This window comes from Phyllopteryx taeniolatus, chromosome 16 (genome assembly GCF_024500385.1).
Source record: "Phyllopteryx taeniolatus isolate TA_2022b chromosome 16, UOR_Ptae_1.2, whole genome shotgun sequence".
In the NCBI taxonomy this organism is placed as follows: domain Eukaryota; kingdom Metazoa; phylum Chordata; class Actinopteri; order Syngnathiformes; family Syngnathidae; genus Phyllopteryx; species Phyllopteryx taeniolatus.
In genome coordinates this window covers 14,143,926-14,170,780 of record NC_084517.1, presented here as the reverse complement: position 1 = coordinate 14,170,780, position 26,855 = coordinate 14,143,926, and the positions used below count along the sequence as shown (strand labels likewise).

General features: G+C 42.7%; 4 protein-coding genes across 10 annotated transcripts in view; 2 read left to right on the top strand and 2 right to left on the bottom strand.

Annotated features, from left to right (window-relative positions):
• Window positions 1-1,647: 1,647 nt before the first annotated feature.
• Window positions 1,648-2,754, bottom strand: LOC133465804 (myeloid-associated differentiation marker-like). The gene has a single exon (XM_061748897.1). The coding sequence runs from the start codon at window positions 2,523-2,525 to the stop codon at window positions 1,674-1,676; it is 852 nt and encodes a 283-aa protein (XP_061604881.1). The 5' UTR covers window positions 2,526-2,754; the 3' UTR covers window positions 1,648-1,673.
• A 1,896-nt stretch (window positions 2,755-4,650) lies between these two features.
• Window positions 4,651-7,236, bottom strand: LOC133465800 (myeloid-associated differentiation marker homolog). Its single transcript, XM_061748892.1, has 2 exons — window positions 6,795-7,236; window positions 4,651-5,537 (listed from the first exon to the last, which is right to left on the bottom strand). The coding sequence occupies exons 1-2, from the start codon at window positions 7,059-7,061 to the stop codon at window positions 4,944-4,946; spliced, it is 861 nt and encodes a 286-aa protein (XP_061604876.1). The 5' UTR covers window positions 7,062-7,236; the 3' UTR covers window positions 4,651-4,943.
• A 3,040-nt stretch (window positions 7,237-10,276) lies between these two features.
• On the top strand, window positions 10,277-22,098 carry LOC133465635 (LITAF domain-containing protein-like). The gene is made up of 5 exons (XM_061748640.1): window positions 10,277-10,436; window positions 12,072-12,222; window positions 18,933-18,947; window positions 21,660-21,804; window positions 21,905-22,098. Exons 2-5 carry the CDS (start codon window positions 12,087-12,089, stop codon window positions 22,008-22,010), a joined length of 402 nt encoding a protein of 133 aa, XP_061604624.1. The 5' UTR covers window positions 10,277-10,436; window positions 12,072-12,086; the 3' UTR covers window positions 22,011-22,098.
• A 759-nt stretch (window positions 22,099-22,857) lies between these two features.
• Window positions 22,858-26,855, top strand: part of spag9a (sperm associated antigen 9a) — a 29,199-nt gene continuing 25,201 nt past the window's right edge. For 3 of the 7 annotated variants that reach the window (XM_061748638.1, XM_061748634.1, XM_061748635.1), the window contains exon 1: window positions 22,859-23,530. In XM_061748638.1, the coding sequence (XP_061604622.1) occupies window positions 23,231-23,530 (300 nt within the window). In that variant the 5' untranslated portion in view covers window positions 22,859-23,230. Of the gene's footprint in view, window positions 23,531-26,855 lie in introns of all 7 variants that reach the window. The other 4 variants (XM_061748637.1, XM_061748636.1, XM_061748633.1 and 1 more) reach the window with 3 other exon arrangements.

Genomic DNA, 26,855 nt, shown 5'->3' with positions numbered 1-26,855 from the left:
TTTCTGCCGGTTCCATCCAGTCATAAAGCAACCTCGAAATTTGTACTGTCCTGCATATATTGTACAGTATTTATTTAATAGAGATTAGAGAATACAAATACAGATGCTCCTTCCAAGAATCATATCTGCTATGGGGGTTAATTTTACATTTAAAGTGTACATATTTTCCAAATGGATTTCTATGGCAAAAACACGTCTCCGGGAAACTCCACTTGCCAGATGTGGCCTCCCTCCCTGAGACTTCGATGAGTCACGGGCGGTTGCGCACATATTCGGGGGGGAGAATGTCAGAAGTCATTTGCGGGAGAATGGGCGCACCTTGACAGCGTGCAAGCAAAGCACAGACGGGAGACTATGGCCCTATGTGCAGCCGTACAAGGCAGCTTCGAATGTGGTGTGGCAAATGCTCCCCAAAATATTCATTTTAAAAAAGCCTCATGAAATGGTTCTGGCCCCTTGTAGAAGAGATGCAGGATGGGGGAATGACCACCTATATTGTGAACATGGAGAGGGAAAAGGATGTTTTTTTAAAAATGTGTTTTAGTTGTTAGCAAAGTTGAATGGCTAACTACATTTCAGTCCACTGGAATCACAAGTCATATGGGTACATTTTATGATTATCTTCCAACCTTTTAAGACTTTGCAGGCACTTCACACATTGTCATTTGCAATAGTTTGACAAATGTAAAGCGTTTCTCGACCTCAAACTAAAAGCAGACAAAACTAGAACCGCTAGAGCAGTGGCTCTCAACAGTTTAGGGTCCGGGACCCCCTGCAACTGACCCTGAGGACCCCCTGACTTCAACATTGCAAATGGGGGTGAGACACCTTATTAAAATTGCCTGAATTGAAACAGATGGAACCAGAGAGGGAAAAAAAGTCCTGTACCCTCTGTAGTTTTGGTAGATACAGGTCTCACTCACACTTGAGCAAAAACATCCCATCTCTATAAATGTCATATGATCTTTTTAAAAAGGTATTTTATTTTCACGGACCCCTTGCAATTACACCACGGACCACTAGGGGTCCACACACTAAATGAGTGCTGTAGTATAGCTCTCTGAAAAGAAAGACTAATTATGGAATTCTTTTGAATTTGAATATTTTCTGTCAGTAGTGTTTTCAATTTATTTCACCATTGCTAAATCTTCCAATTGAGTTTGTTAAGAAATTATTATTATTTTTTGTGTCTGCATGTTGACAAATCTAGTAAAAGTTGCTGATGAAATTCTGAATTCTGAAATACATTTTAAGGCTTTCTAACACATCTGTTACTGTCTCAGTGTGTAGGGTGTACTTATATTGCCTTCTGTTGCTCTTTCTTGAAACCAGAAAAGGAAAATTGTAATCTAATGTCACACCCATAATCATAGTAAGGTAGTGGTTTATAATGGTAATAAAGTGACGTGAAAAGCGAAAGATTATTACCTGCGCTGCTTGATCCCTTTCATTGAATCAGGATCCAAAGTTCTATGGGCTATTTATTTCTCAACTGAAGGCTGTAATACAGTTTTAATCATTAACTGTACTCCAGCTCTTTAAATATACATTAACATAGCATTCTTAAAAGAGACAACACACATTCTACTGTACTGTACAATACCTTATCTAAAAGTTGTGTGTACACAATGAGTCAAACACCGGACGCCATTTTTCAGTTTTTAACAACAGCTTCACTCCCTGCTGAAACAAAACACGAGCCATATAGAGTAGACGGAGTCCACGATGTAAACACAGAAGTTGAGAATTGTCATGAAAGTGACCATCCCCAGTTTATCCCATGAACACAAGTAGCCGCAGTGTATCGGTCTCTGATTGTTTCGGAAACTATAAAGTGGCCAGATAACCATAGCTGTCATGTACATCACTGCTGCTAAAATGTCATAGACGATAACTATCTTCTCAAAGAATGGGAGTAGCGAGGTCACCTGTCCAACAGTGAGCAGGATGATGAGCATGGCTAAGATGAAGCACAAAGAGTACACGGCCACACACCACTGCAGTTCGGGGGTGTTGGCGTACTGACTTTTCTCAAGAGATGTGAAGATGAGACAGGCGAAGAAAGTTTCCAGCATCTTCATTATACCGGGCCACGTGGTGAGGAATCCACGGATTTGCCCGCTCGGCCGACGCCGTGTTAGGCTCACCTCGAGAACGTACAACACGGTACACGCACAGGCCACCAAAGAAGCGCCGATCTGTCGGTAGCAGATATTGCAGGTGAAAAATGTCGGGTAGATGACGCAGGCCGTCAGGCACATGAGGCTTGCCAGCAAGGCGAAGGCAGTTGTGAAGTCATCCCAGGCAAAAGGCAACTTGGTGCTCAAGGTGGTGACCTCCAGGATGACGATTAAGAGGGTGAAAAAGAAGCAGAAGCACCAGGTAAACATGCACCAGGCCCAGAACGAAGAGGGGAAGTACCCAACCGATGCCACCAGGCTAAAAGATATACATGTGAAGATGATGGCCATCAACCGCACGATGCCCACCGGCTGGGTGAGAGAGTGAAAGTCAACGTGGATCATGGCTGGTCCGGCAAATAGCTTAGACCTCCAAAATTGTCCTCTCACAAATCTTCTCTACTTATTTCCTGTCTTTGCTCTGGAATGCCCACCAAAAGAGATCCTGTTGAAGAAATCCTTGTCGGCAAGAAACACGATGTATGTCATTTAAAACCAAAAGTCAGGGTGTGTAGTCAAACACAGCATCCTTGGCTTAACTGTGCACTTTATGGCCTTTTGCTGATTGGACCTGCGCTGATTGTTATCAAGGCCACATCGAGATACACTCACACTGAACTTTGCTCTTGTAGCCTCAATCAGAGGCTTATCTTGAACATAGTTGGTCTGTGTGCTCCTGAACATGAAAAATGACTCCTATCTCAACCTGGATTGTGCGAATGCTGAGAGGAAAGCATTCACACGAACAACTCGAATGGCGCTCAGGACAGTGCGGACCTGTGCTAAATATTTGCACCTTCTGCCTGTATTATGGCTGGATCACAAGAAAATAACAGTACTCTGTATTTTCATATTCGGCTACCAACTTTGTGATACCATAAATGTAGTCCCTAATTAATAATACAAACGGATCAAATATGAATTATTAATGGAGAGGTATTGATGTAGTGTCACTAAGGTCATGTATGTCATGGTTTAGCTGGAAGATCTTAAAGGCGCTGCATCATCAGTAACTTACTGACAACATTGCTGTCAGTAGGTTACTGTCATTCAGGTTGCCAGCAATCTAATGGCAAAATGACATTTTACAGTTACTGTAAAGACCCTATGAAATGTCTAACAGTGCACCATTGTGAACGCTACTCGCTGGTTGATTGGCCTTCTTCACTCTCATGAAGACAAATTCGCTGGTTCGCGTGTTTCTCTATAAAACACTCACTGCCAAGACCCCACCCTATCTTTGCTCTCTGCTCACCGTCCATGCCACCACGCGCACTCTCTGATCCCACAGATTTAGTAACTTCTTTGCTCCCAAAGTCCTCACTGCAACAAATAACAAAACTCACCTCGTTCATTCCAGTATAACCATTTAAAACGTTAGTGGGGGGATACTGTACATGATCGCTGCACCTGTGTTTCGAACCTTTAATTCACCTTTGCTGTAATGTAATGTATTATGGAACTGTATTACACTCTACACTTTGTTGCCTATGTATTTGCATTTACTTTTATTTTGCTGTGTTTTACTCTGCCAGTTTATTCTCAATGGATAAATAAAGATTCTATAAATCATAATAATAATAATAAAAAAAGTTTTTCAGGCCTTTACAGCAGCTACTTTCACTTCCTGTTTTTTTTGGTGGTTTTTGCTTCCTTCACTGCTATCTTCCGCAAGTCAAAACTTTATCCGGTTGAGATCAGGCCACTGACTTTGCCACTAAGCAACTCAAGATTTTGAAGGTTTTGAAGGCAAAGAAATCAATTAGTCTTTATTTGATTTCTTTGCCTTCAAAACCTTCAAAATCTTGAGTTGCTTAGTCTCCATATATGTCTAAATGTGACATATATGGAGAGCCATACATGCCATAATACTACCATGTTTGGATGTTGACGTGATAGTTTTGCCTCACAAACTACTCACTTTCCTTCTCCATACTTTTCTTTAGTTTAGTTTTTAGTTGAAAATCTCTCTCTCTATATATATTTGTCTAATGTGGCCTTTAATGACATGAATGTTACCAGTAGTTTGAACCATGTTATAAACCTCATCCATTTACATTCATGAAAGTGTCTCTTGATTGCAGCTTTTGACTGTGATAAGCCTATTTACACCAGAATGTACTTGACTTCTGTTGATGTGGTGAACGATTATTATTATTTTTTTATTCACTCACTCACTTTATTGCAAGCCTGAATATACACTAAATAAAATCTGTACATCTTTTAAGTGTTCAAATGTATTGTAAAAAGCGAGGCAACTCAACAAAAATGTATTGTTTTTACAGCTCCCTCCTATTGAGACTGGAGTGGCGAAATCCATGAATGCCATGTTTGCTTCATGGTATGCACATCCGCAACACACCCACGCAAGCAGACTTTGAAAGGTGAAGGGTGGGTCGCGTTATGTTTAACCATTTCATAAATAAGAGTCATGCCTGTCATTATTAACTGATGTGCTTAAACAGTCGGGTAATTTGACACGTGCACAAAAATCTTTTTATTCATTTGAAGCATATGTCACATCATGCTAACATTCATAGCACATCAATGAATGAGTTTGTGGCATAAAGTGAAAGCGCCAACAGGTAACAACACTGCATCAAAAAATGGAGAATATGTCAAGATATGTGAATTGGACATCACTCGAAATTAGATAATTTTGGACTTCATATAATTCACTTGACATTCCCAGGAATTGTTTCACATGTGGTACACAGTAGGCTGTGCATTACATGTTTCCAATCTTGAAGTAAAAACTAGACATTAGGTTCTACTCATGAAGAAGACCAGACGGAAGGAATAAAATGTGTCAACGATGTAAGCAATAAGGTTGAAACAAGTCATAAAAGTGATGACCACCAACAAATTCCACAGACACAAATGTGGAAACTGATTGCAGGTGCTTGGTCTGGGATTATCCTTTAAACTGTAATAGGGCCATATGACCATAGCAGTGATGTACATCAAAACAGCCAACACGTTGCACACAATAAGAACTTTGTCAAAAGGTGCTGGAAAGAGGGACAGAAGTCGGCCGATGGTAAAAATGATGACGAGGAGCGCGAAAATGAAGCAAATGGAGTAGACGGCCACACACCACTGGAGCCCTGGGAAATATTTGTACGGGACATACTGCAAGCACACGAAGATGATGCAGGCCACGTAGGCCTCGAGCACCTTCAGGAGACCTGGGACTGTGGAAAGAAATCCACTGATTTCTCCGGGTCTGGCCCGGGTCAAGCCAACCTCAGTGGCGTACAAGATGAAGGCCAGAAAGGAAGTCACACAAGCGGCGATCAGTTCGGAACATGAAGAGCAAGTGAAGTAGTTGGCGAAAATGATGGATGCGCTCAGCACCTGAAAAAAAGAAAACATTTCAAAATCAGTAAACACTGTATGTTGTAAATTTATGTTAAAATAACAGCTCTCAAATCATTTTCATAGTACAATGGTTTGTGATGAGCATGGTAGGACCATTGGCGGAACAGCCTTTTCGAGTTGTGTTAGCGCTTCATAGTGTCAAAGCAGTTTTATTTTCTCAAATGCTTTTTTTTTTTTATGATGTCATCACGTTGATTTGCTCAAGGTCTTTACTGGATATTCAGCATTCACTGGTCACTGAATTATGAGAGAATGGCACGCAAGCGAGCTACTATGCAGTTTTAAGGGTTGCGTCTGTAGGGAGTGTCTTCACACTTTTCTTGTACCGTTGTCACCTTCGTCCGCTTCTCAACCAATGCAGCTTTATGGCTGGAAATGTTTTGCGAAGGAGTAAAAAACTCGTAATGCTACGAGAATCAAGCGGTATTTTTGGGATAGTCAAATCATTGTCTGCAACGCAGTATAATTGCCATACTGGAAATCTTTTTTAAATAAAAAGGAGTTCAAACCTAGAGAGGAAGCCCCACAAAATCAATCATTATTTTCAATGTCACCTAAACCAGTTTCCCCCCCAACCTTTACTGGACCAAGGCAGCCATTTTACATTTAAAAAAAGAAAAAAGAAAAAATCTCATGGCACACCACAAACCACGCAAAAACGTCCCAAAAAATAGGAATACTAAAATAATAATGATCATGTCTCAATTTACTCACAAATGTAAAAGTGTGAAAACTCCTTGAACACAACTTGCAGGAAGCCAGGAGTTATTCTGTCGTATGAATGGCAACAACCAGGAAACGGAGGTTTATTATATGTTCTTGCATCGAATAGAACACCAAATAATTGTTCTGCCTGTCGCTATACATCACTGGGACAGATAAATGAACAAAGATGTATTTCTAATTAATAAATGATCATTTTCGGGCAAATCAGGTGAAATTGGTGAATTTCCAGGCACACGAGTGTTCCCCGACACCCTGCTCAGCTATCACTGACGTAAACTAAAGATGTGTTTAAGAGGTATTATTGGTTGGACAACACATTCTAGACCTTACATACATTGGACTAAACTTGTATTAAGGTTGAATTTTGTGGTAAAATTGATAGTCAATAGTAGTGTTACTATACTACTGTATACCTGACCAGTAGCATGCAACAAGTGACCAGCAGGCTCCACTGGTGATAAAAACAGATATGAATAAGACATGCAGGGGAAAAAAAAGGACCTCTACCATGAGCGTGGCCAACATGGCAAAGGCAGTGGTGAAGTCATCCCAGGAAATTGGCAGCTTGGAGCTGAGACTAAGGAACTCCAGTAAGAGTATGAGGATGGTGACGACGAAGCAGAAACACCAGGTGAACAAGCACAATGTCCAGAAGGAGTCCTTTGAGCTGGCCACCGATGCCGCCAGGCTGAAGGAGATGCAGGTTAGGATCACCTCCACAATCCGCACGATGCCCACGGGCGTCGTCAGCGCCCTGATGTCAAGTGTCACCATAGCTGCTTTTCTGTGATAAATATCCAGTGATCTCCTGTCCAATTTGCTAGATAAGCCTACAGTATTTGACTACACAAGCCTCAGTGGCAAGCTCTCATCCTGCTGGTGCTGCGCCAACATCTGCAGCCACACAGAGATAATGTGAACATGTTACTCTTGCATGGGCGGTCATCACCTCTGTTTGCTTATCACCGCAGTCCAGGTTCTGCCCTTTTTTTTTTCCATTGTTTCCCACCCAGTATGACACAGCTCACAGGTTTCTTTTTGTTCATTTTTGTGGCACGTTGGCCCATTAATAACTGTAATTGTTTTACAGAAAGCATTGAGAACGAACATCAGTATTAGACAGGAAGGGAGTATGCGTAACCACAGGCTCTGTAGTTAAAAATAGATAAGCTGTACACTTTGTATAGGCAGCTTTGATAAATAACTGAAATTTTCCTTACTGATTTGTTCTTGCTACCACTTTGTGACCCTGACACTGTTTCCTTTTTCCTGTTTCTTGTAAATGAGGAAGACACACCTTTTACCTCTTTCGGTTCTTCTTTCCAATGTTTCTCTGTAAGTAATCCCCCTTCCACATCATGTATAAGCACCCATATATGGCATGTAAAAGCTAAAGCACAGATATTAAAAAAAGAAAAAACTAAGGAGAAACATCATCTGACACCTGATCCTTCTCTCTTTCGTTTCCACTGTGAACTGTAATCTCCCTGCCTTACTGGTGCATCTGCAACAGTTGGATCAATAATGCAATAATACACATTTAGCAGGCGTAATGTTTTGATCCAATAAGCGTGGTGATGGTTTCAGTTTTCCTGGTGCTCTCCGGGGAAGCCAACAGGACTGAAAAGAGTACAATGAGATAAAATGATGCTGCTCTCACTTTTGGCTGTTGAGAGAAAACTGACACTATTTAGGCTGCCTATCATGAGTTCAATTCATGTTTTAATGCGATGAATGAACACATCAACACACTTTTAGACACACAACAACTGGCAGCCGGTGGTCATTTGCAGAGTTTCCCAACCTTTACTGAGCCAAGTCGCATTTTACATCCTCATCTGATGGAAGAGCATTCAATTTCTATCAGTCACTATGATATGTTGCTGGCATGGATAGATGAGTAAAAATACATTATTTGTACTAAATAAATACTTTTTGAACCCTTTAAGTAAATTGCACAATTTAAAACCCCTGTGCAGTGTCACTCAACACTGAACATTATTTATTATCGTGGTCAAGGCAGAATTTTAGAGGCAGCTATTGTAGTGGATATCATCAACAAAAAGTGGCGTTCAAAATATAGCTTTTGTTGTTATGATTATGCTGCCCTCTAGTGGTTATACAATTTAAAGCCTGAACAATCAAAGTCAGAACATGCAGCGAAACCTCCAAAGTTGAACACACCGAAAGTGGTACAATGAGGAGGTCAACCCAAAATTTTCAGGCAAATAGATACTAAACAAAACGACAATTTAAACCTTCATCGTGTCACACGATGCTCCCTAAACATCTAAAAGTCCACAAGTGTGTTTTGCTTTTTCTTTTTTCTTTTGTGTGTGTGTGTGTGATATAACTCATTCAGGACAACTTAGGAACTATTTCTATTTGCAAGGTTTCCTAAATTTCCACAACAAAAGTCCCTAATTAAGACATATTTTACAAAATGACCTCCTTCCACGTTTCTCAATGAAGTCATACCATTCTACATGTCAACATTTAAATAAATTCCACAGCATCCTCTTTTCACCATTCAAATGTAATTTCTCCAGAAATGGCATTGTCTTGTTAAACATGAATAACACACATAAATACACTTTATCAAACAAATGTTTACTGTACTTATAGCATATTGCCAAAATAATAATGGCTAATGACTAGCATGAATATGACCAGAGAAGCATTATTACAATGATGTTAACATTAATTACATGAATAGTACATTTTGCTAAAACAAACACGAAGCCTATGCCAACAAACAGACACAGCATAACTCCAGCGATGCATTTATATTTTTATTTATGCATTTAATAATGCCCCTAGGTCACAGTATCTCTTTATGATGGTGGCAGTTTAAGAATACAACAAATTACAGTCATTCACTTTAAATCTTACCCAGCGGAGAAAATAATTTCATTTTAACTTCGAAGTCAACCGCCATTACGGACTGGATTGTGTTCAAGTTTGGTAGTTCAACTGTTATTCATTATTAATTCATTATCATTCATTATTACAGTATTTATTAACAGTTTCCTTGCCTGCATAATTTTTGGAACAATTTGTGCCTATTTGAGTATTTTTGACTGTAATGTATGTTCATTGCTATGAAGTTGCGTTCCACACTCCTGATGCATTGACAAATGGTTCTCACAGGACTCACTCGTGTGACCTCTCCCTGGTCCCAAACTGACTGTCATGAGGTCTTCTGTCATGCGTTGCGAAATGCGTGTGTCCGAGAAATGTTCTTGAGAAATATGGCAAATTACGATAGTTTAAAATTTATTTATTTTTTTTAAAGAAAACTGATACATCACAAGCACTATCAGAATTTGTCACAGTTAACCAGTGTGATTTACTTACATGCACATGATGATGTACTTACATATGTAATATAAAATACTGTAGGGCATTCCAGTGTGGTGTGCTGTTATCTGCTGCACACAGAAACAAATGAGCTATCAGGAAAGATGAATTGGTTTTAGCCCTGAAGTAGACACTCGATGACATAATGTTAGGTTTATTTTCAAATCATAATATTAGTACTGGTATAGCTTGTGTAAATATCAGTCAGTACAAAAGTACATACAGTATGAATTTACCATGATGTAAATATTGATAGCTACTGTATTTCATGATTTTGGACTAAAAATGATACTGACCAAGTTCAACTAATGTCAACTTCAAATACAAAAAAAAAACCAAAAAAAAAACCTCCTGCTCACTGCTAGTCATTGAGTTCCTGATTGATTGCAACTGTATTCACACAAACACACATTCACAGTATAATTAGATTTTGTTTTCTTTGACGTATCCAGCAACCAGCTCAGGGTGTACCCCGCCTCCTGCCCGATGACAGCTGGGATAGGCTCCAGCACGCCCGCGACCCTAGTGAGGAGAAGCGGCTCAGAAAATGGATGGATGGATGGATGACGTATCCAGTCACATGGGAGGCTGGGTGGAAACGATGGGAGGGCTTTTTGGCAAAGTTGAGGTATTGAAACACATGAGCTAATACATCCTCTATGGTCTTATCTATGTGGTGAACTGCTAGTTCTATCGCCTCTCGCATATTGATTTTGTTCTCTCTTCTCCTAACTCAAGCAGATCCAGTAAGGAAGGTTCTTCTCTCTTTTTGCCGGTGAAAAGCCACAGGTAGGTAAATCATATTTTTATCACATATTCAAAGAAATTTAGAGCAGCTGTTGTTATTATGTTATGCAAACCTGGTGTTTTAGCATAAAATTTGAACGTTGATTTTTCCAATATATAATATTAGGTAATAGGTAAATCATATTTTTATCACATATTCAAAGAAATTTAGAGCAGCTGTTGTTATTATGTTATGCAAACCTGGTGTTTTAGTATAAAATTTGAACGTTGATTTTTCCAATATATTGCCATTATTTCACACCCAATTACAGCTGACACCAAGTGCAATTTTAACATTTTATTTCCTGTTCAATTTGATTCTTTTATTTGCTGTTCAATTGTATTCTTATTTGGGCATTACGTAAGGTCAGTTGAAAAGATAAGAAGTCAAGACAAGTCTCAATGCCGTGTTGTCCAAAACAGGGTGAGGCACTTGTGCAAGACTGTGGTGAACAAGAGTGCTTGAGTGGCTTCTGCTTCCCTAAATGATTTAGTATGGATTTATGGTGAGACAGCATGGCTGGCAGGGACTGAATGGGAATACACAATGAGCAACGGTTGGACCACTACGGGATCTGGACCGGTGCCCGGCAACATGATCGCAGCTTTTAAGCATAAGCCATGCCTCTTCCTCTAAATCTAATTATTGATAAACTGAAGTAAAGTGCTGTGGCTCCGTGATTCCTGGACCATGGACTCTCTGAGCACTGCATTTATTTGGTCACAATAGGAAATCTTGCATGCAACTCATTTTAACTTTTAAAAAGTGCACCATAAAACATGAAATGCCCACATTACATTAAGGGGCTTCGTTGGGCTACATTGGGCTAAGAGGATGTACCACAATGTAGAACTGAAAACTCCCTTGAAATGTCAAATTGCTTCCCCTGTAGTAAACTTTGAGTACCTATACACAGAGGTCTCTAGCTCCTAAATTGATTCAACAGGTTCACACGGTTGGAATGTTCCCAGATTACGTATGTGAGTTATTAACAGTTGAATTAATGATAATTAAGGGGGATTTTTACAAAGGGTCAAAGTGTCTTTTACAAGACAAGGTTGGCTGTGTTTAGAAGAACTACAGTTGTGAAATATAGAATGAGTCATATTCTGGAAAAAGTATCAGCATGGCTGTACGGCACACGCTCCTTGGACACACAATATCAACAAAAAGGAAAAAGCGAAAGGATCGCCACGATGCTATCTATTTTCGCTTACGTCTTACTTCCTAGCCTATTTAGAATGAAAGACAAATGGTCAGTGAGCACAACACTGAGCTATGTCAACCATCACACAATAACAACAATATGTGTAATGTGTGGGCACACTATCTAAAATACTGCATGTGACTTATGGGAAAGTTGTCTGTTTAGGTTGTCCTGGCATTTTCCTTTGAATTGGCAGTACAATAACTAGAACTGCAAATATTGACTATACATGTATCAGCTAAACCACTCCTGCTAAGTCGAATACAGGTAGAGACAAACAAGCATTCATGTATGCTTTTGTTCCCTGGGTGGTGGCCACAGCACAAGCACACAATTCATTTCTATTGAAACGTCGGTTCCAAGGTTTCTGTCATTCATCTGATTGTTTACTCTCCACTTTGCTAAAAACCTATTTATATTTCCCATCTAGTAAAGACTCCTCAAGATGGAAAAAGGATACCCCGGACAAGAATCAGCTCCACCCTACCCTGGCCCTCCCATGAACTATGGAGGTGCAGCGCCCCCGCCTGGGTTGTACCCATCCCCTAATGCAGGACCCCCACCGATTGGATACCAAGGAGGTCTGTGGATGCCGCCTGTCTAAAATTTCTGTTTATTATTACAGTGAGTGGCAGAATCTGAATCTGGTTCTGAACTCCTTTTTCCACACCAGTGTCGTACTGTGCAGAACACTGCTTACTGTCTTAACTTCCTACAGCTGTTGGTCTTCTTTAGACAGCAAAGTAGCCAAATAGTGGACTCGATTTTGCATTATTCTTTCAAGCCTCAATTAATTAAAAAATAATTTTACAATAATCCATAGCTGCGCCCATCCCTAATCTATATATTTTAAGTAATTTTAATCATAGGTGGCGGAACATGCAGGGCTCTCTCTCTTTTCGGAGCAGTGCTCCTATTTTAGGCAAAGTGCCACTCTGTGTGGGGGCAAAAATTTTCGACGAAGTTGCCCCCCCCCAAAAAAAATAAAGAATCAGAATCAGCATCAGAATCATCTTTATTTGCCAAGTATGTCCAAAAAACAGACAAGGAATTTGTCTCCAATAGTTGGAGCTGCTCTAGTCGAAGTCAAAGAAGAAGAAGAAGAGGTGGAAAGCGGGTTCTTCGGCAGAAAGAGAAGAGGAAAACACAGAGCCTAGAACTGAATGTGGGGACTTTGAATGTTGGGACTATGACAGGAAAATCTCGGGAGTTGGTTGACATGATGATTAGGAGAAAGGTTGATATATTGTGTGTCCAGGAGACCAGGTGGAAAGGCAGTAAGGCTAGAAGTTTAGGGGGAGGGTTTAAATTATTTTACCATGGTGTAGATGGGAAGAGAAATGGAGTCGGGGTTATTTTAAAAGAAGAGTTGGCTAAGAATGTCTTGGAGGTGAAAAGAGTATCAGATCGAGTGATGAGGCTGAAATTTGAAATTGAGGGTGTTATGTGTAATGTGATTAGTGGCTATGCCCCACAGGTAGGATGTGACCTAGAGGTGAAAGAGAAATTCTGGAAGGAGCTAGATGATGTAGTTCTGAGCATCCCAGACAGAGAGAGAGTCGTAATTGGTGCAGATTGTAATGGACATGTTGGTGAAGGTAATAAGGGTGATGAAGAAGTGATGGGTAAGTACGGTATCCAGGAAAGGAACTTGGAGGGACAGATGGTGGTAGACTTTGCAACAAGGATGCAAATGGCTGTAGTGAACACTTTTTTCCAGAAGAGGCACGAACATAGGGTGACCTACAAGAGCGGAGGTAGAAGCACACAGGTGGATTACATCTTGTGCAGACGATGTAATCTGAAGGAGGTTACCAACTGTAAGGTAGTGGTAGGGGAGAGTGTGGCTAGACAGCATAGGATGGTGGTGTGTAAGATGACTCTGGTGGTGGGGAGGAAAATTAGGAAGACAAAGGCAGAGAAGAGAACCATGTGGTGGAAGCTGAGACAGGACGAGTGTTGTGCAGCTTTTCGGGAAGAGGTGATACAGGCTCTCGGTGGACGGGAAGAGCTTCCAGAAGACTGGACCACTGCAGCCAAGGTGATCAGAGAAGCAGGCAGGAGAGTACTTGGTGTATCTTCTGGCAGGAAAGGAGAGAAGGAGACTTGGTGGTGGAACCTCACAGTACAGGAAATCATACAAGGAAAACGGTTAGCTAAGAAGAAGTGGGACACTGAGAGGACAGAGGTGAGGCGAAAGGAATACATTGAGATGCGACACACGGCAAAGGTAGAGGTGGCAAAGGCAAAACAAGAGGCATATGATGACATGTATGGCAGGTTGGACACTAAAGAAGGAGAAAAGGATCTATACAGGCTGGCCAGACAGAGGGATAGAGATGGGAAGGATGTGCAGGAGGTTAGGGTGATTAAGGATAGAGATGGAAATATGTTGACTGGTGCCAGCAGTGTGCTAGGTAGATGGAAAGAATACTTCGAGGAGTTGATGAATGAGGAAAATGATAGAGAAGGGAGAGTAGAAGAGGCAAGTGTGGTGGACCAGGAAGTGGCAATGATTAGTAAGGGGGAAGTTAGAAAGGCATTAAAGAGAATGAAAAATGGAAAGGCAGTTGGTCCTGATGACATTCCTGTGAAGGTATGGAAGCATCTAGGAGAGGTGGCTGTGGAGTTTTTGACCAGCTTGTTCAATAGAATTCTAGTGCGTGAGAAGATGCCTGAGGAATGGAGGAAAAGTGTACTGGTGCCCATTTTAAAGAACAAAGGTGATGTGCAGAGCTGTGGCAACTATAGAGGAATAAAGTTGATGAGCCACACAATGAAGTTATGGGAAAGAGTAGTGGAGGTTAGACTCAGGACAGAAGTGAGTATTTGCGAGCAACAGTATGGTTTCATGCCTAGAAAGAGTACCACAGATGCATTATTTGCCTTGAGGATGTTGATGGAAAAGTACAGAGAAGGTCAGAAGGAGCTACATTGTGTCTTTGTAGATCTAGAGAAAGCCTATGACAGAGTACCCAGAGAGGAACTGTGGTACTGCATGCGGAAGTCTGGAGTGGCAGAGAAGTATGTTAGAATAATACAGGACATGTACGAGGGCAGCAGAACAGCGGTGAGGTGTGCTGTCGGTGTGACAGAAGAATTTAAGGTGGACGTGGGACTGCATCAGGGATCAGCCCTGAGCCCCTTCCTTTTTGCAGTGGTGATGGATAGGCTGACAGATGAGGTTAGACTGGAATCCTCGTGGACCATGATGTTTGCAGATGACGTTGTGATCTGCAGTGAAAGCAGGGAGCAGCTGGAGGAACAGTTAGAAAGATGGAGGCATGCACTGGAAAGAAGAGGAATTAGCCGATTAAAACAGAAGTAAAACAGATTAGCCGAAGTAAAACAGAATATATGTGCATGAATGAGAGGGGTGGTGGGGGAAGAATGAGGCTACAGGGAGAAGAGATGGCAAGGGTAGAGGACTTTAAATACTTGGGGTCAACCGTCCAGAGCAATGGTGAGTGTGGTCAGGAAGTGAAGAAACGGGTCCAAGCAGGTTGGAACGGGTGGAGGAAGGTGTCAGGTGTGTTATGTGACAGAAGAGTCTCTGCTAGGATGAAGGGCAAAGTTTATAAAACAGTGGTGAGGCCAGCCATGATGTATGGATTAGAGACAGTGGCACTGAAGAGAAAACAGGAAGCAGAGCTGGAGGTGGCGGAAATGAAGATGTTGAGGTTCGCTCTCGGAGTGACCAGGTTGGATAAAATTAGAAATGAGCTCATCAGAGGGACAGCCAAGGTTCGATGTTTTGGAGACAAAGTTAGAGAGAGCAGACTTCAATGGTTTGGACACGTCCAGAGGAGAGAGAGTGAGTATATTGGTAGAAGGATGATGAGGATGGAGCTGCCAGGCAAGAGAGCTAGAGGAAGACCAAAGAGAAGGTTGATGGATGTCGTGAGGGAAGACATGATGGCAGTTGGTGTTCGAGAGGAGGATGCAGGAGATAGGCTCTCATGGAAAAGGATGACGCGCTGTGTCGACCCATAACGGGACAAGCCGAAAGGAAAAGAAGAAGAAGAAGTTGGAGCTGCTCTAGTACGACAACAGACAGTCAATTGACAGAGAACACTTTTGAGACGTGAAAACATTGACAAAAAACAGTCACTGAGCAATAAAGGGTTGCTAGTTATCTGGTAATGCCGGTACATAATTTCTTTTTGGACAATTGTGCAAAAAGTCCTCTAGCACTTAGAGCAGTTCGAAAGACTAATATTGCAATAGTCCAGTGCAATGACCATTGTGCAAAGGGCGCCGAGACAGATCATCTGGGACAATGTTGATGGTGCAAATGTTGCAGATACTCCTCAATCAGTGTGCAAATGGAGCAGATGCTACTCTGGCATGAGTGGCCAGTATTGGTCAACAACAGATATGCAAATAGTGCAGCGTGGCGAGACTACTACAGTGAGTGCACGAGTAATGTAATTGGCCCCACAGAAATGTGACAACAAACTCAAGTCAAAAAATTGCCAGCATGTTGTAATGAAATTGTAGGTTAGCTGTTTAAGAAGTTGATTGCAAGAGGGATGAAGCTGTTGGAATGTCTGCTAGTTCTAGTTTGCATTGATCGGTAGCGCCTACCTGAGGGAAGGAGCTGGAAGAGCCGGTGACCGGGATGTGGAGGGTCCGAGAGGATTTTGCACGCTCTTGTCTTAGTTCTGGCAGCGTGCAAGTCCTCAAGGGTGCGTAGGGGGGTACCGAAAATCCTTTCAGCAGTTTTGATTGTCCGTTGCAGTCGGAGTTTGTCCTTTTTTGTAGCAGCACCAAACCAGACTGTGATGGAAGAACACAGGAATGATTCGATGACTGCTGTGTAGAACTGCCTCAGCAGCTCCTGTGGCAGGCCGTGCTTTCTCAGAAGCCGCAGGAAGTACATCCTCTGCTGGGCCTTTTTGAGGACGGAGTTGATGTTGGTCGCCCACTTCAGGTCCTGAGAGACTGTAATTCCCAGGAACTTGCAGGTCTCGACGGTTGACACAAGGCAGCTGGACAACGTGAGGGGCAGCTGTGGCGAAGGATGCCTCCTGAAGTCCACGATCATCTCTACAGTCTTGAGCGTGTTCAGCTCCAGGTTGTGTCGACCGCACCACAGATACAACCGCTTCACTTCCTGTTGATATGCAGACTCGTCAGCATCCTTGATGAGGCCGATGACAGTGGTGTCATCTGCAAACTTCAGGAGTTTAACAGCCGCGTGCGTTGAGGTGCAGTCGTTCGTGTAGAGAGAGAAGAGCAGCCGAGAGAGGACACAACCTTGGGGCGCCCTAGTGCTGATGCTTCGTGTGGATGAGGTGGCCTCCCCCAGTCTCACCTGCTGTGTCCTGCCCGTCAGGAAGCTGTGAATCCACTGACAGATGGCAGGTGAGACGTTGTGCTGGAGAAGCTTGGATGAAAGGAGTTCAGGGATGATGGTGTTGAATGCCGAGCTGAAGTCCACGAATAGGATCCTCGCGTAGGTCCCTGCACTGTCGAGGTGTTCTAGGATGAAGTGCAGTCCGATGTTGACTGCATCATCCGCAGACCTGTTCGCTCGGTAGGCAAACTGCAGGGGGTCCAGCAGGGGACCTGTGACGCTCTTGAGGTGGTCCAGCACGAGATGTTCAAATGACTTCATGACCACAGATGTCAAGGCGACAGGCCTGTAGTCATTTTGACACGAGATTGCAGGTTTCTTGGGGACTGGAATGATGGTGGAGCGTTTGAAACAGGAAGGTACTTTGCACAGTTCCAGAGATCTATTGAATATCTGTGAGAAGACTGGGGCGAACAGGTGCGCACAGACTTTGAGGCAGGATGTGGACACATGGTCTGGGCCTGCCGCTTTGTTAATCTTTTGTTGTTTGAAGATGCGTCTCACATCCTGCTCGTGGATGGTTAACGCAGAAGTCGGTGGTGTGATTGTGGTCCGTGGTGCAGCTGGGTGGGTCTGGGGTGTGAAAGTTTCCTTTTCAAATCTGCAGTGGAAGGTATTCAAGTCATTGGCTAAAAAAATAAAATAAAAAAGGGGATGAGATCCTCCTCCAAGTGGAGGAGTTAAAGTAACTTGGGGTCTTGTTCACAAGTGAGGGAAGAATGGAACGGGAGATCGACAGGCGGATCGGTGCAGCGTCTGCAGTGATGCGTACTTTGTATCGGTCCGTTGTGGTAAAGAAGGAGCTAAGCCGAAAGGCGAAGCTCTCGATTTACCGGTCGATCTACGTTCCTACCTTTATCTATGGTTACGAGCTGTGGGTCGTGACTGAAAGAACGAGCTCCCGGATACAAGCGGCCGAAATGAGTTTCCTCCACAGGGCGTCCAGGCTCTCCCTTAGAGGTAGGGTGAGAAGCTCGGTCATCCGGGAGGATCTCAGAGTAGAGCCGCTGCTACTCCACATCGAGAGGACCCAGATGAGGTGGCTGGGCCATCTGATTCGGATGCCTCCCGGACGCCTCCCTGGTTAGGTGTTCCGGGCATGTCCCACCGGGAGGAGACCCCGGGGACGACCCAGGACACGCCGGAGAGACTACGTCCTTCGGCTGGCCTGGGAACGCCTCGGGATCCCCCCGGAAGAGCTGGATGAAGTGGCTGGGGAGAGGGAAATCTGGGCGTCCCTGCTAAAGCTACTGCCCGCGCGACCCAGGACAACTCACCGCTGATCCAAATCCAGTTTGAAGGAAGCTGAATTTTGAAATCACCTATAAACTCTCGAGGTTCCATGCGTGTTCGTTTTCGTGAAAGAACTACAATTATAACGACGTGTTAAAAACCAACCAATTTATTACAGAGCTCTGGGTCAGCAGCTATGCTTATCCTAGCCTCAGCAGAGACAGCGCAGACTGAACAAAGCTAACTGTTCCTCCCCCAGATTTATACAATGTCTCAAACTGGAATTATGGAATTGTCGTCTGATTGGTCCATGGTCCACTGACGTCATCGTTGCTATGCAGAATGATGGCCATTTGCCGGTGGCTTCAGACGCCGTCTCCACAGTCTTGCTTCTCAAAGTTTACAGCAACCCTCCGCACCCATTGTCGTCTCCAACATATGTTCTTCGTGGCCTCCACATGCACCCTGCTGGGAGCTTTCCTGCATCACACTCCCACACCCTTATCTGATTTACATGTTATACTTTATGCAATAAACACCCATGATCACACCCAGACCAGTTACACAATAAAATACATTAAGTTATACTACTCTTATGTATTGTATGCAAGAAAAATTGTGTTGAATTAAATTAACGGACATGCTGTGTTGTTTGCTTGTTTTTTCATCTGCCATGTGCTGCTCCCACTTTGGACCCAGGTACATCTACCACAGGTGAGCTAATACTGCACAAAGCTGCTCTGGTCCATGTAAATGCCCATGCATGTATTATTATTATTATTATTATTATTATTATTTTGTGGGGGGTTGCCATTTCTCACGCTGATCACAGCAGCACACATATTTAAATATCATTGGCAGTACTGACTAACCAAATCACATTCACTATTTGTCAGTTCTTGTGGGCAATGCAAATGACATGAGCGTGCTTGCAAACTGCTGTGAAGTATACTCCATTTGCAGCCCGTGTGCATCACAACGAAACTTTAGTTTTTCGTTCTCATGGTGTACAATCACATTGAGGAGGTGCTTTTAGTCACAGAGAAATTAAAATTCCTCTCCAAGCACACTGTTGGGAACACCACATGTGGCAAATATCCTTCGTATTAATGTTCGGACTAACCAACCCATAGAGAAAAAACGCTGATATTTTCATACTTACATGATTGAAGGTGACCAACAGGTTTGTAGACTGATACCACATAACTGGTTGCTGTACAATCTATGACATTCTTGTAAAGGATGAATTTACAATTTCAGTGGCATGCTTTGAGGGTTTAAATAAATACATGAGAATTATTATCATCCTCAAACTTTACTTACATCTATTTTTATTTTATTTCCAGTGTTATACTAACTTATTTTTTTTTTAAAATAATTCTATAAATAGGCGGCACAGTGGGGGACTGGTTAGAGCGTCTGCCTCACAGTTCTGAGAACCGGGGTTCAAATCCCGGCCCCGCCTGTGTGGAGTTTGCATGTTCCCCCCGTGCCTGTGTGGGTTTTCTCCGGGCACTCCGGTTTCCTCCCACATCTCAAAAACATGCATAGTAGGTTAATTGAAGACTCTAAATTGCCCGTACGTGTGAATGTGAGTGTGAATGCTTGTTTGTTTGTATGTGCCCTGCGATTGGCTGGCAACCAGTTCAGGATGTACCCCGCCTCCTGCCCGATGATAGCTGGGATAGGCTCCAGCACGCCCGCGACCCTTGTGAGGAGAAGCGGCTCAGAAAATGGATGGATGGATCAATTCTATACATATCAGTTCTTATCCATGCAAACCAAAACAGGGCTTCAGGTTGTCTAATTATTGGGGTCCAGGGACCATTTAGAGAGGCATTCTAGAAAAAAAACTCTTATCATCTTAACATTACCAACACGTGGACACCTAACTTCCACAGGAATTTTAAAAAGTTGCCTTTTTTTCAACAGAAATCTTGTAATGTTACGACAACGGTATTTTTTAACAACTTTATTCGCGTAATATTATGTCTTTTACTGAGGAAAAGACACCTTTTACCGCCCCCCCCCCCCCCCCCCCCCCCCGTCCCCCTCTCCACCAAAATGAAACCACAGGGTGTTTCAAAAGTCACTATACACTTCCTTTTTTCTATTTCATTTCAGGTTTCATTTAGACAGACATGAAGCTATCAGGATGTAATAGCTTCGGCTTTGCAGTTTTATAAGCATATCATTCCCTTACCCATTGTTCGCCAATTAACATTGAAGCTTCTGTGTTTGGGATTGTTGTCCTGTTGCAATAACCATCCACTTTTGAGCTTCAACTGTCTGAAAGATGGCCTCAAATTCTTCTGCAAAATATCTTGATAAACTTGTGATAAATTCATTTTTCCATTGATGATAGCAAGCTGTCCAGGCCCTGAGGTAACAGTGCACACCCATACCACGATGCTGATTCCACCATGCTTCACAGGAGGGATAAGGTTTTGATGTTGGTGTGCTGTGCCATTTTTCCTCCACAGATGATGTTGTGTGTTCCTCCTAAACAATTTGACTTTGGTTTCATCTGTACACAGAATATTTTGCCACTAGTGCTGGGGAACATCCCAGTGCCCTTGAAACATGGAGCAATGGCTTCCTCCATGTTTTATGTTTCGTAGATTAGTCAACATAGGTGTTGGCATGTGCCAGTGATTTCTGGCACATGTTTTCAGGTGACTTTCATTATTATTATTATTTTTTACCTCATTGGGCATTCTGTGCTGCACCCTTGCAGTCATCTTGACAAGATGGCCCCTCCTTGAAAAAGAAGCAACAGTCTCTGAACTTTGTCAATTTAGAGAAAATGTGTCTGACTGTGGACTGATGAAAATCAAGACTTTTAGAGATGCTTTTGTAACCTTTCCAGCTTTATACAAGTCAACAATTCTTAATCAGAGGTCTTCAGAAAGCTTCTTTTGAGTTAGGCATGGTACAAATCAAGCAGTGCTTCTTGACAAGAGACAATTACAAACTGGTAGGTGTTTTCTAGTGCCCAAAGCAGCTTTAAGTCACGTCTCTAATCTTAATTCATTGATTGGATGTCAGGTTGGCTCACACCTGACTGATTAGCTCTTGGAGAAGTTGTAGCCTAGATGTTGACGTCCTTTTTCCTCCCTGTCCTGTGAATGTTTACATTATTTTCAATAAAAATATGAAACCATATACTGCAATTGTTTGCATTATATTACTTTAAGCAGACTGTTTGCTTATTCTTGCGATTTAGATAAAGATCATAAACATTTTATGAACAATTTATGCAGAAATTTAAGAAATTCCTAAGGGTTCACATACTTTTTCCTCCAACTGTATACACACTTTTTAAAAGTATGATTTCATGATATTCCTTCTCAGTTGTCTTACATGGCACTGTGTCAAAAACAAAAAAGGAAATGTTGAATTGTGTGGTACTTTCTTCAACTTCAGTGACTCACATGGTGGTAACACCTGCCCTGCAAGATGCCCCTGGACAAGCCATGTGCCCCCACTGTCAGCAGACAGTGGTCACCCAGATAGAGCGCACGGCAGGCCTGATGACCTGGGCCATCTGCGGAGGCCTCACCATCTTTGGGTAAAGAGAGAAAACACACAAAAGCTAACAATGCCAAAAGATAATGGCTTATGTTCTTGCTTTTCCCTACTAAACACGACTTTTTTGTTTCCTGCATCAGATGTTTTCTCTGCTGCTGTATACCATTCTTTATGGACTCCTGCAAAGATGTGGAACATCACTGTCCAAACTGCCACAAAGTCATCTACGTTTACAAGCGACTATAAATCGCTCCAGATTGGGGATTCGATGCTCATCATGACATTTCAAGCAGTGAATGTATTTGACAAAGTAAACATTGCAAATGCTAAGGTCTTCTGTGTATTGTGATGTGTGGATGTGGCATGGCAGATGACATGAATACATTATTAATCAGTCAGTGGAAAAACATGTAAGGAATATTCATTCAATGATATGTGCATTGTCTCTCAGGAAGACAATTTTAACAAGGTTATTATGTTCTATAAACAAAAATAAATTATAAATGACCAAGGTTTCCACATTTCTTAAATTGAAAACAGTACAGAATAAAAATGAGATGTGTTAAAAACACTCACTTGTGCTCAACGAAGTTACTATACTGGAAAATATCCATAACTGACCTAACTTCTTCATGTTGACAACACAACATATTTTGTCAGTATTACAATGAATGTAAAACACACTAGAAATTAGCCAAACAAACGGACATTCCAGTTCAGTTACATCATGGTAAAGAAAAAACATTATGTCAGAATTTAAATAAACTAATATACATTGCCAGACTTCAAATAAATAACTTAGAGTATATGTATAATTAAGATAAGTCTATTACTTTCATTGCCGTGACGTCATTGCGTGTACTCGTCAACAACTCAGTTGTTTTAATGGTGCATTCACTGATCTCAGAAAATAGCATGCGCAACGTGAACGTAAACGACCATACGTACATACAAACATAAGCAAATTTGAAAAATATAAATATATTTAAGGAGTAGAACCCATTTTTTTCGGATATAGCGCTCGACACCTAAAATGTTCCATTCTCAAAATGCTACATAATTCCAATATTAGTCACACCTATTTCTAATAAATGACACCTAAACGAAACTAAAATTAATGTATCATTTTGTAGGCAGATGATCTGATGTTTCCAGCGTGGGCATACGGCGTATAGCGTATGCGGTTCGTTTGTTCCCTTTTTGGATTATGGAAAAGCAGAGCTTCTGGAGTAGCTCCTGAAGGCACCATGGGAAAAGAGGGGGAAAAAAAGAAAAAAAAAGAGGAAGAGCTCCACGTCGTCTCCTGCATCGTAACGGGTCCGGTCTGGTCCGGTCGAGTAATGGTCTCGGCGTGTCCACTTATTCCAAGAAGCGGGTAAATGTGTTCATAGTGGCTGGGAAAACTGACATAACAAACATTCCTGTTTTGGATAAAACGGAGAGGACTAAACAAAAACAAAAAAAAGATGGAGCTGGAAGACGGAGTTGTGTACCAGGACGACCCGGGGACATCAGCGATGATGTCTGAGCGGGTATCGGGCCTGGCTAACTCCATCTACCGCGAGTTCGAGAGGCTCATCGGGAAGTACGACGAGGACGTGGTGAAGGAGCTCATGCCGCTGGTGGTGGCCGTCCTGGAAAACCTCGACTCGGTGTTCGCGGAGAACCAGGAGCACGAAGTGGAGCTGGAGCTGCTCAAGGAGGACAACGAGCAGCTCATCACCCAGTACGAGCGCGAGAAAGCGCTGAGGAAACACGCAGAGGAGGTGAGCAGCAACAAGGAGTAACGGAGACACAAATTCGAGAGAAAAACAAAAAACAAAACAAAGCAAAAAAATACTCTGCTAGCCTTCGTTAGCTTGTGCCATGAAATGCACTTGACTGGCATCAAGCTCACTTGCTTGCAATGTTCGCACATGTAAACAAAACAGTGTCATGCTAATGTCACAGTGCTAACGTGCTCACTATATAAAGTGTGCGTCGCGTGTCACTTCTCCACAATAATATTACCACGCGTCCAACAAATGCACCTGTTAATCGCTTCGCACGTTCAAGTAAGTCAGTGAACGCACCACGTCAGAGCCCCCTTGTGAGACCTGGACTGCTGTGACTCAGCACTTTAGGCCATCACTGAGAGGACCCCCACTTATGAGTTTCACCCAAGGGTGGGAAAGAGGCTGATAAGTCAACTTCCATTCAGTGTTATTTGAATTAGGGCAAGGCGATACGGCCATGTAAGAACCTCACCAAAATCAACTTTCCCATTCGAATCGATCCCCCACTTGGCTGATTTGATAAAGCGGCTGTTTCTCAAACCTTTCACACCTTCAGTAACACCTCGACAAATACTTAGCGCGCCAAATACCACCATTATGACCAACAGTAAAGTACAGTAACATAGTAGGCCTGAGTGGTCGTCAAACATGAAGCAGGCGAATTATTCCTTAAAATTTCATTCTTGTCAGCCACTGTAAAATCATGGACAGTTTGTACACTTGCACTGAAAAGAAAAATGTGTAGTCAAATAATATTCAGTTCAAATGTTTTGCACAGCAGTAATAAAATGTACTCAAATGTTTGAAAACAAATCTTAAATGAAAATGTACTGTACAGTGTAAAGTTAAATACAACAGATGCACTGCACAGTATTTCAAATATAATACATTAATAAATATAGGAAAAGCAAAAAACAAAAATAAAATACTGTGCTGGATTAAACAAAAGTTTGAAGAGGATGTAAACACAGCTACAGGCATCAGTCTAATATGTTTGATTGTATTGCATGTGGCGACACAGTGGCCACAGTTCTGAGGACCTGGGTTCAATCCCCGGCCCCGCCTGTGTAGAGTTTGCATGTTCTACCCGTGCCTGCGTGGGTTTTCTCCGGGCACTCCGGTTTCCTCCCACATCCCAAAAACATGCATTAATTGGAGACTCTAAATTGCCTGTAGGTGTTGGTTGTATGTTTATATGTGCCCTGCGACGATTGGCTGGCAACCAGTTCACGGTGTACCCCGCCTCCTGCCCGATGATAGCTGGGATAGGCTCCAGCACGCCCGCGACCCTAGTGAGGAGAAGCGGCTCAGAAAATGGATGGATGGATGGTATGAGCAACCAACAATGTGAAAAAAACTAATATGAGAGCAGCATTTGAGAGGAATTAAAAGAAATCCAATCTAATTAGGAAGAATGAGACAGAAGATTAAGGTCTTGTCTGTTAGTCTGTGGTAAGTAATGTCCAGTTATGCTACAGCAGTATGGATACAGTTTGTGCAAAGAGGGATTACACTATTAACAGTGATATGTAATTACATATTTTCAGAATTCCTACATCATTTCTATAATACATTATTTTTGACTGTTTCTTATGAAATATTCACATTTTGTGTGTTGGTGAATTTTGGGTTTTTGTTAGCTAAGATCATGTACTGTACTCCTCAAATTTACCAAACATTAATTAATTACTTCATTCATTCATTTTCCGTACCGCTTATCTTCACTACAATCAAAACATATTTCACTCTGCGTAGTGAATCTAACTAGAAAATTTGGATAAACTACTGAAATAAGTTATGTTTTCAATGATATTGTAATTAATGTAAGTGGAACGGAATAAAAATGTAACTTTATAGACAAACGGACGGGTCGCGGGGGCAGCAGCTTTAGCAGCTACACCCAGACTTCCCTCTCCCCACCCACTTCATTCAGCTCTTCCGTGGGGATCCCGAGGCATTCCCAGGCCAGCCGAAGGATGTAGTCTCTCCAGCGTGTCCTGGGTCGTCCCCGGGGTCTCCTCCTGGTGGGACGTGCCCGGAACACCTCACCAGGGAGGTGTCCGGGAGGCATCCGAATCAGATGCCCCAGCCACCTCATCTGGCTCCTCTCGATGTGGAGTAGCAGCGGCTCTACTCTGAGCCCCTCCCGGATGACCGAGCTTCTCACCCTATCTCTAAGGGAGAGCCCGGACACCCTGTGGAGGAAACTCATTTCGGCCGCTTGTATCCGCGATCTTGTTCTTTCGGTCACGACCCACAGCTCGTGACCATAGGTGAGGGTAGGAACGTAGCTCGACCGTTAAATCGAGAGCTTCGCCTTTCGGCGTAGCTCCTTCTTTACCACAACGGATCGATACAAAGTCCGCATCACTGCGGACGCTGCACCGATCTGCCTGTCGATCTCCTGTTCCATTCTTCCCTCGCTCGTGAACAAGACCCCAAGATACTTGAACTCCTCCACTTGGGGCAGGATCTCATCCCCGATCCGGAGAGGGCACGCCACCCTTTTCCGACTGAGGTCCATGGTCTCAGATTTGGAGGTGCTGATTCTCATCCCAGCCGCTTCACACGCAGCTGCGAACTGCTCCAGTGAGAGTTGGAGGTCACGGCTTGATGAAGCCAACAGAACCACATCATCTGCAAAAAGCAGAGATGCAATACCACCAAACCGGACCCCCTCTACGCCTCGGCTGCGCCTAGAAATTCTGTCCATAAAAGTTATGAACAGAAACGGTGACAAAGGGCAGCCTTGGCGGAGTCCAACCCTCACCGGAAACGAGTCCGACTTACTGCCGGACATGCGGACCAAACTCTGACTCCGGTCGTACAGGGACCGAACAGCCCGGGACTCATTGGGGCTCTTTATATAATTTTATTTTAAATTAAAATACAATTTTAAGGTATATTATTTTAGTGTTTGAAGAAAGTGCTTTGGCTCGAATGTGAGAATACGCTCCTGCTGGCTCACTTCCCCATATGATAAGTGATATAGTGAGACTCAGAGACTTCTGCCACAACTAACTTCTTGACTCGGGGCTTTTGAACCAGAGCAACAATGGGATTGAAGCAGTGTGACAGCCAGACATGGTCACCGTTGTTTAAAAGTGCAGCTTGAGCAGTCAATATTGAAATACAGTACATCTGCATATGTGACACATGGCATTGTAACGGAAGAGGAAAAGGAGGGTGCGGGGGTCCAATGACTACAACCGTAGTTTGGAGAGGCAGGATATTACTTCCAGGTCATGTGATTTTTTTGTACAGATGTAACAGAAAGGGAACATCCCCCTCATCACAACTTGCGTTTCCCTTTTTC

Excerpts from the sequence above, each read along its gene's own strand:
- LOC133465804 (XM_061748897.1), bottom strand. The coding sequence starts at position 2,525 with ATGATCCACGTTGACTTTCACTCTCTCACCCAGCCGGTGGGCATCGTG.
- LOC133465800 (XM_061748892.1), bottom strand. The coding sequence starts at position 7,061 with ATGGTGACACTTGACATCAGGGCGCTGACGACGCCCGTGGGCATCGTG. Across the intron at positions 5,538-6,794 it reads CCATGTTGGCCACGCTCATG|GTGCTGAGCGCATCCATCAT; the intron begins GTAGAGGTCCTT and ends TCTTTTTTTCAG.
- LOC133465635 (XM_061748640.1), top strand. The coding sequence starts at position 12,087 with ATGGAAAAAGGATACCCCGGACAAGAATCAGCTCCACCCTACCCTGGC. Across the intron at positions 21,805-21,904 it reads GGAGGCCTCACCATCTTTGG|ATGTTTTCTCTGCTGCTGTA; the intron begins GTAAAGAGAGAA and ends TTCCTGCATCAG.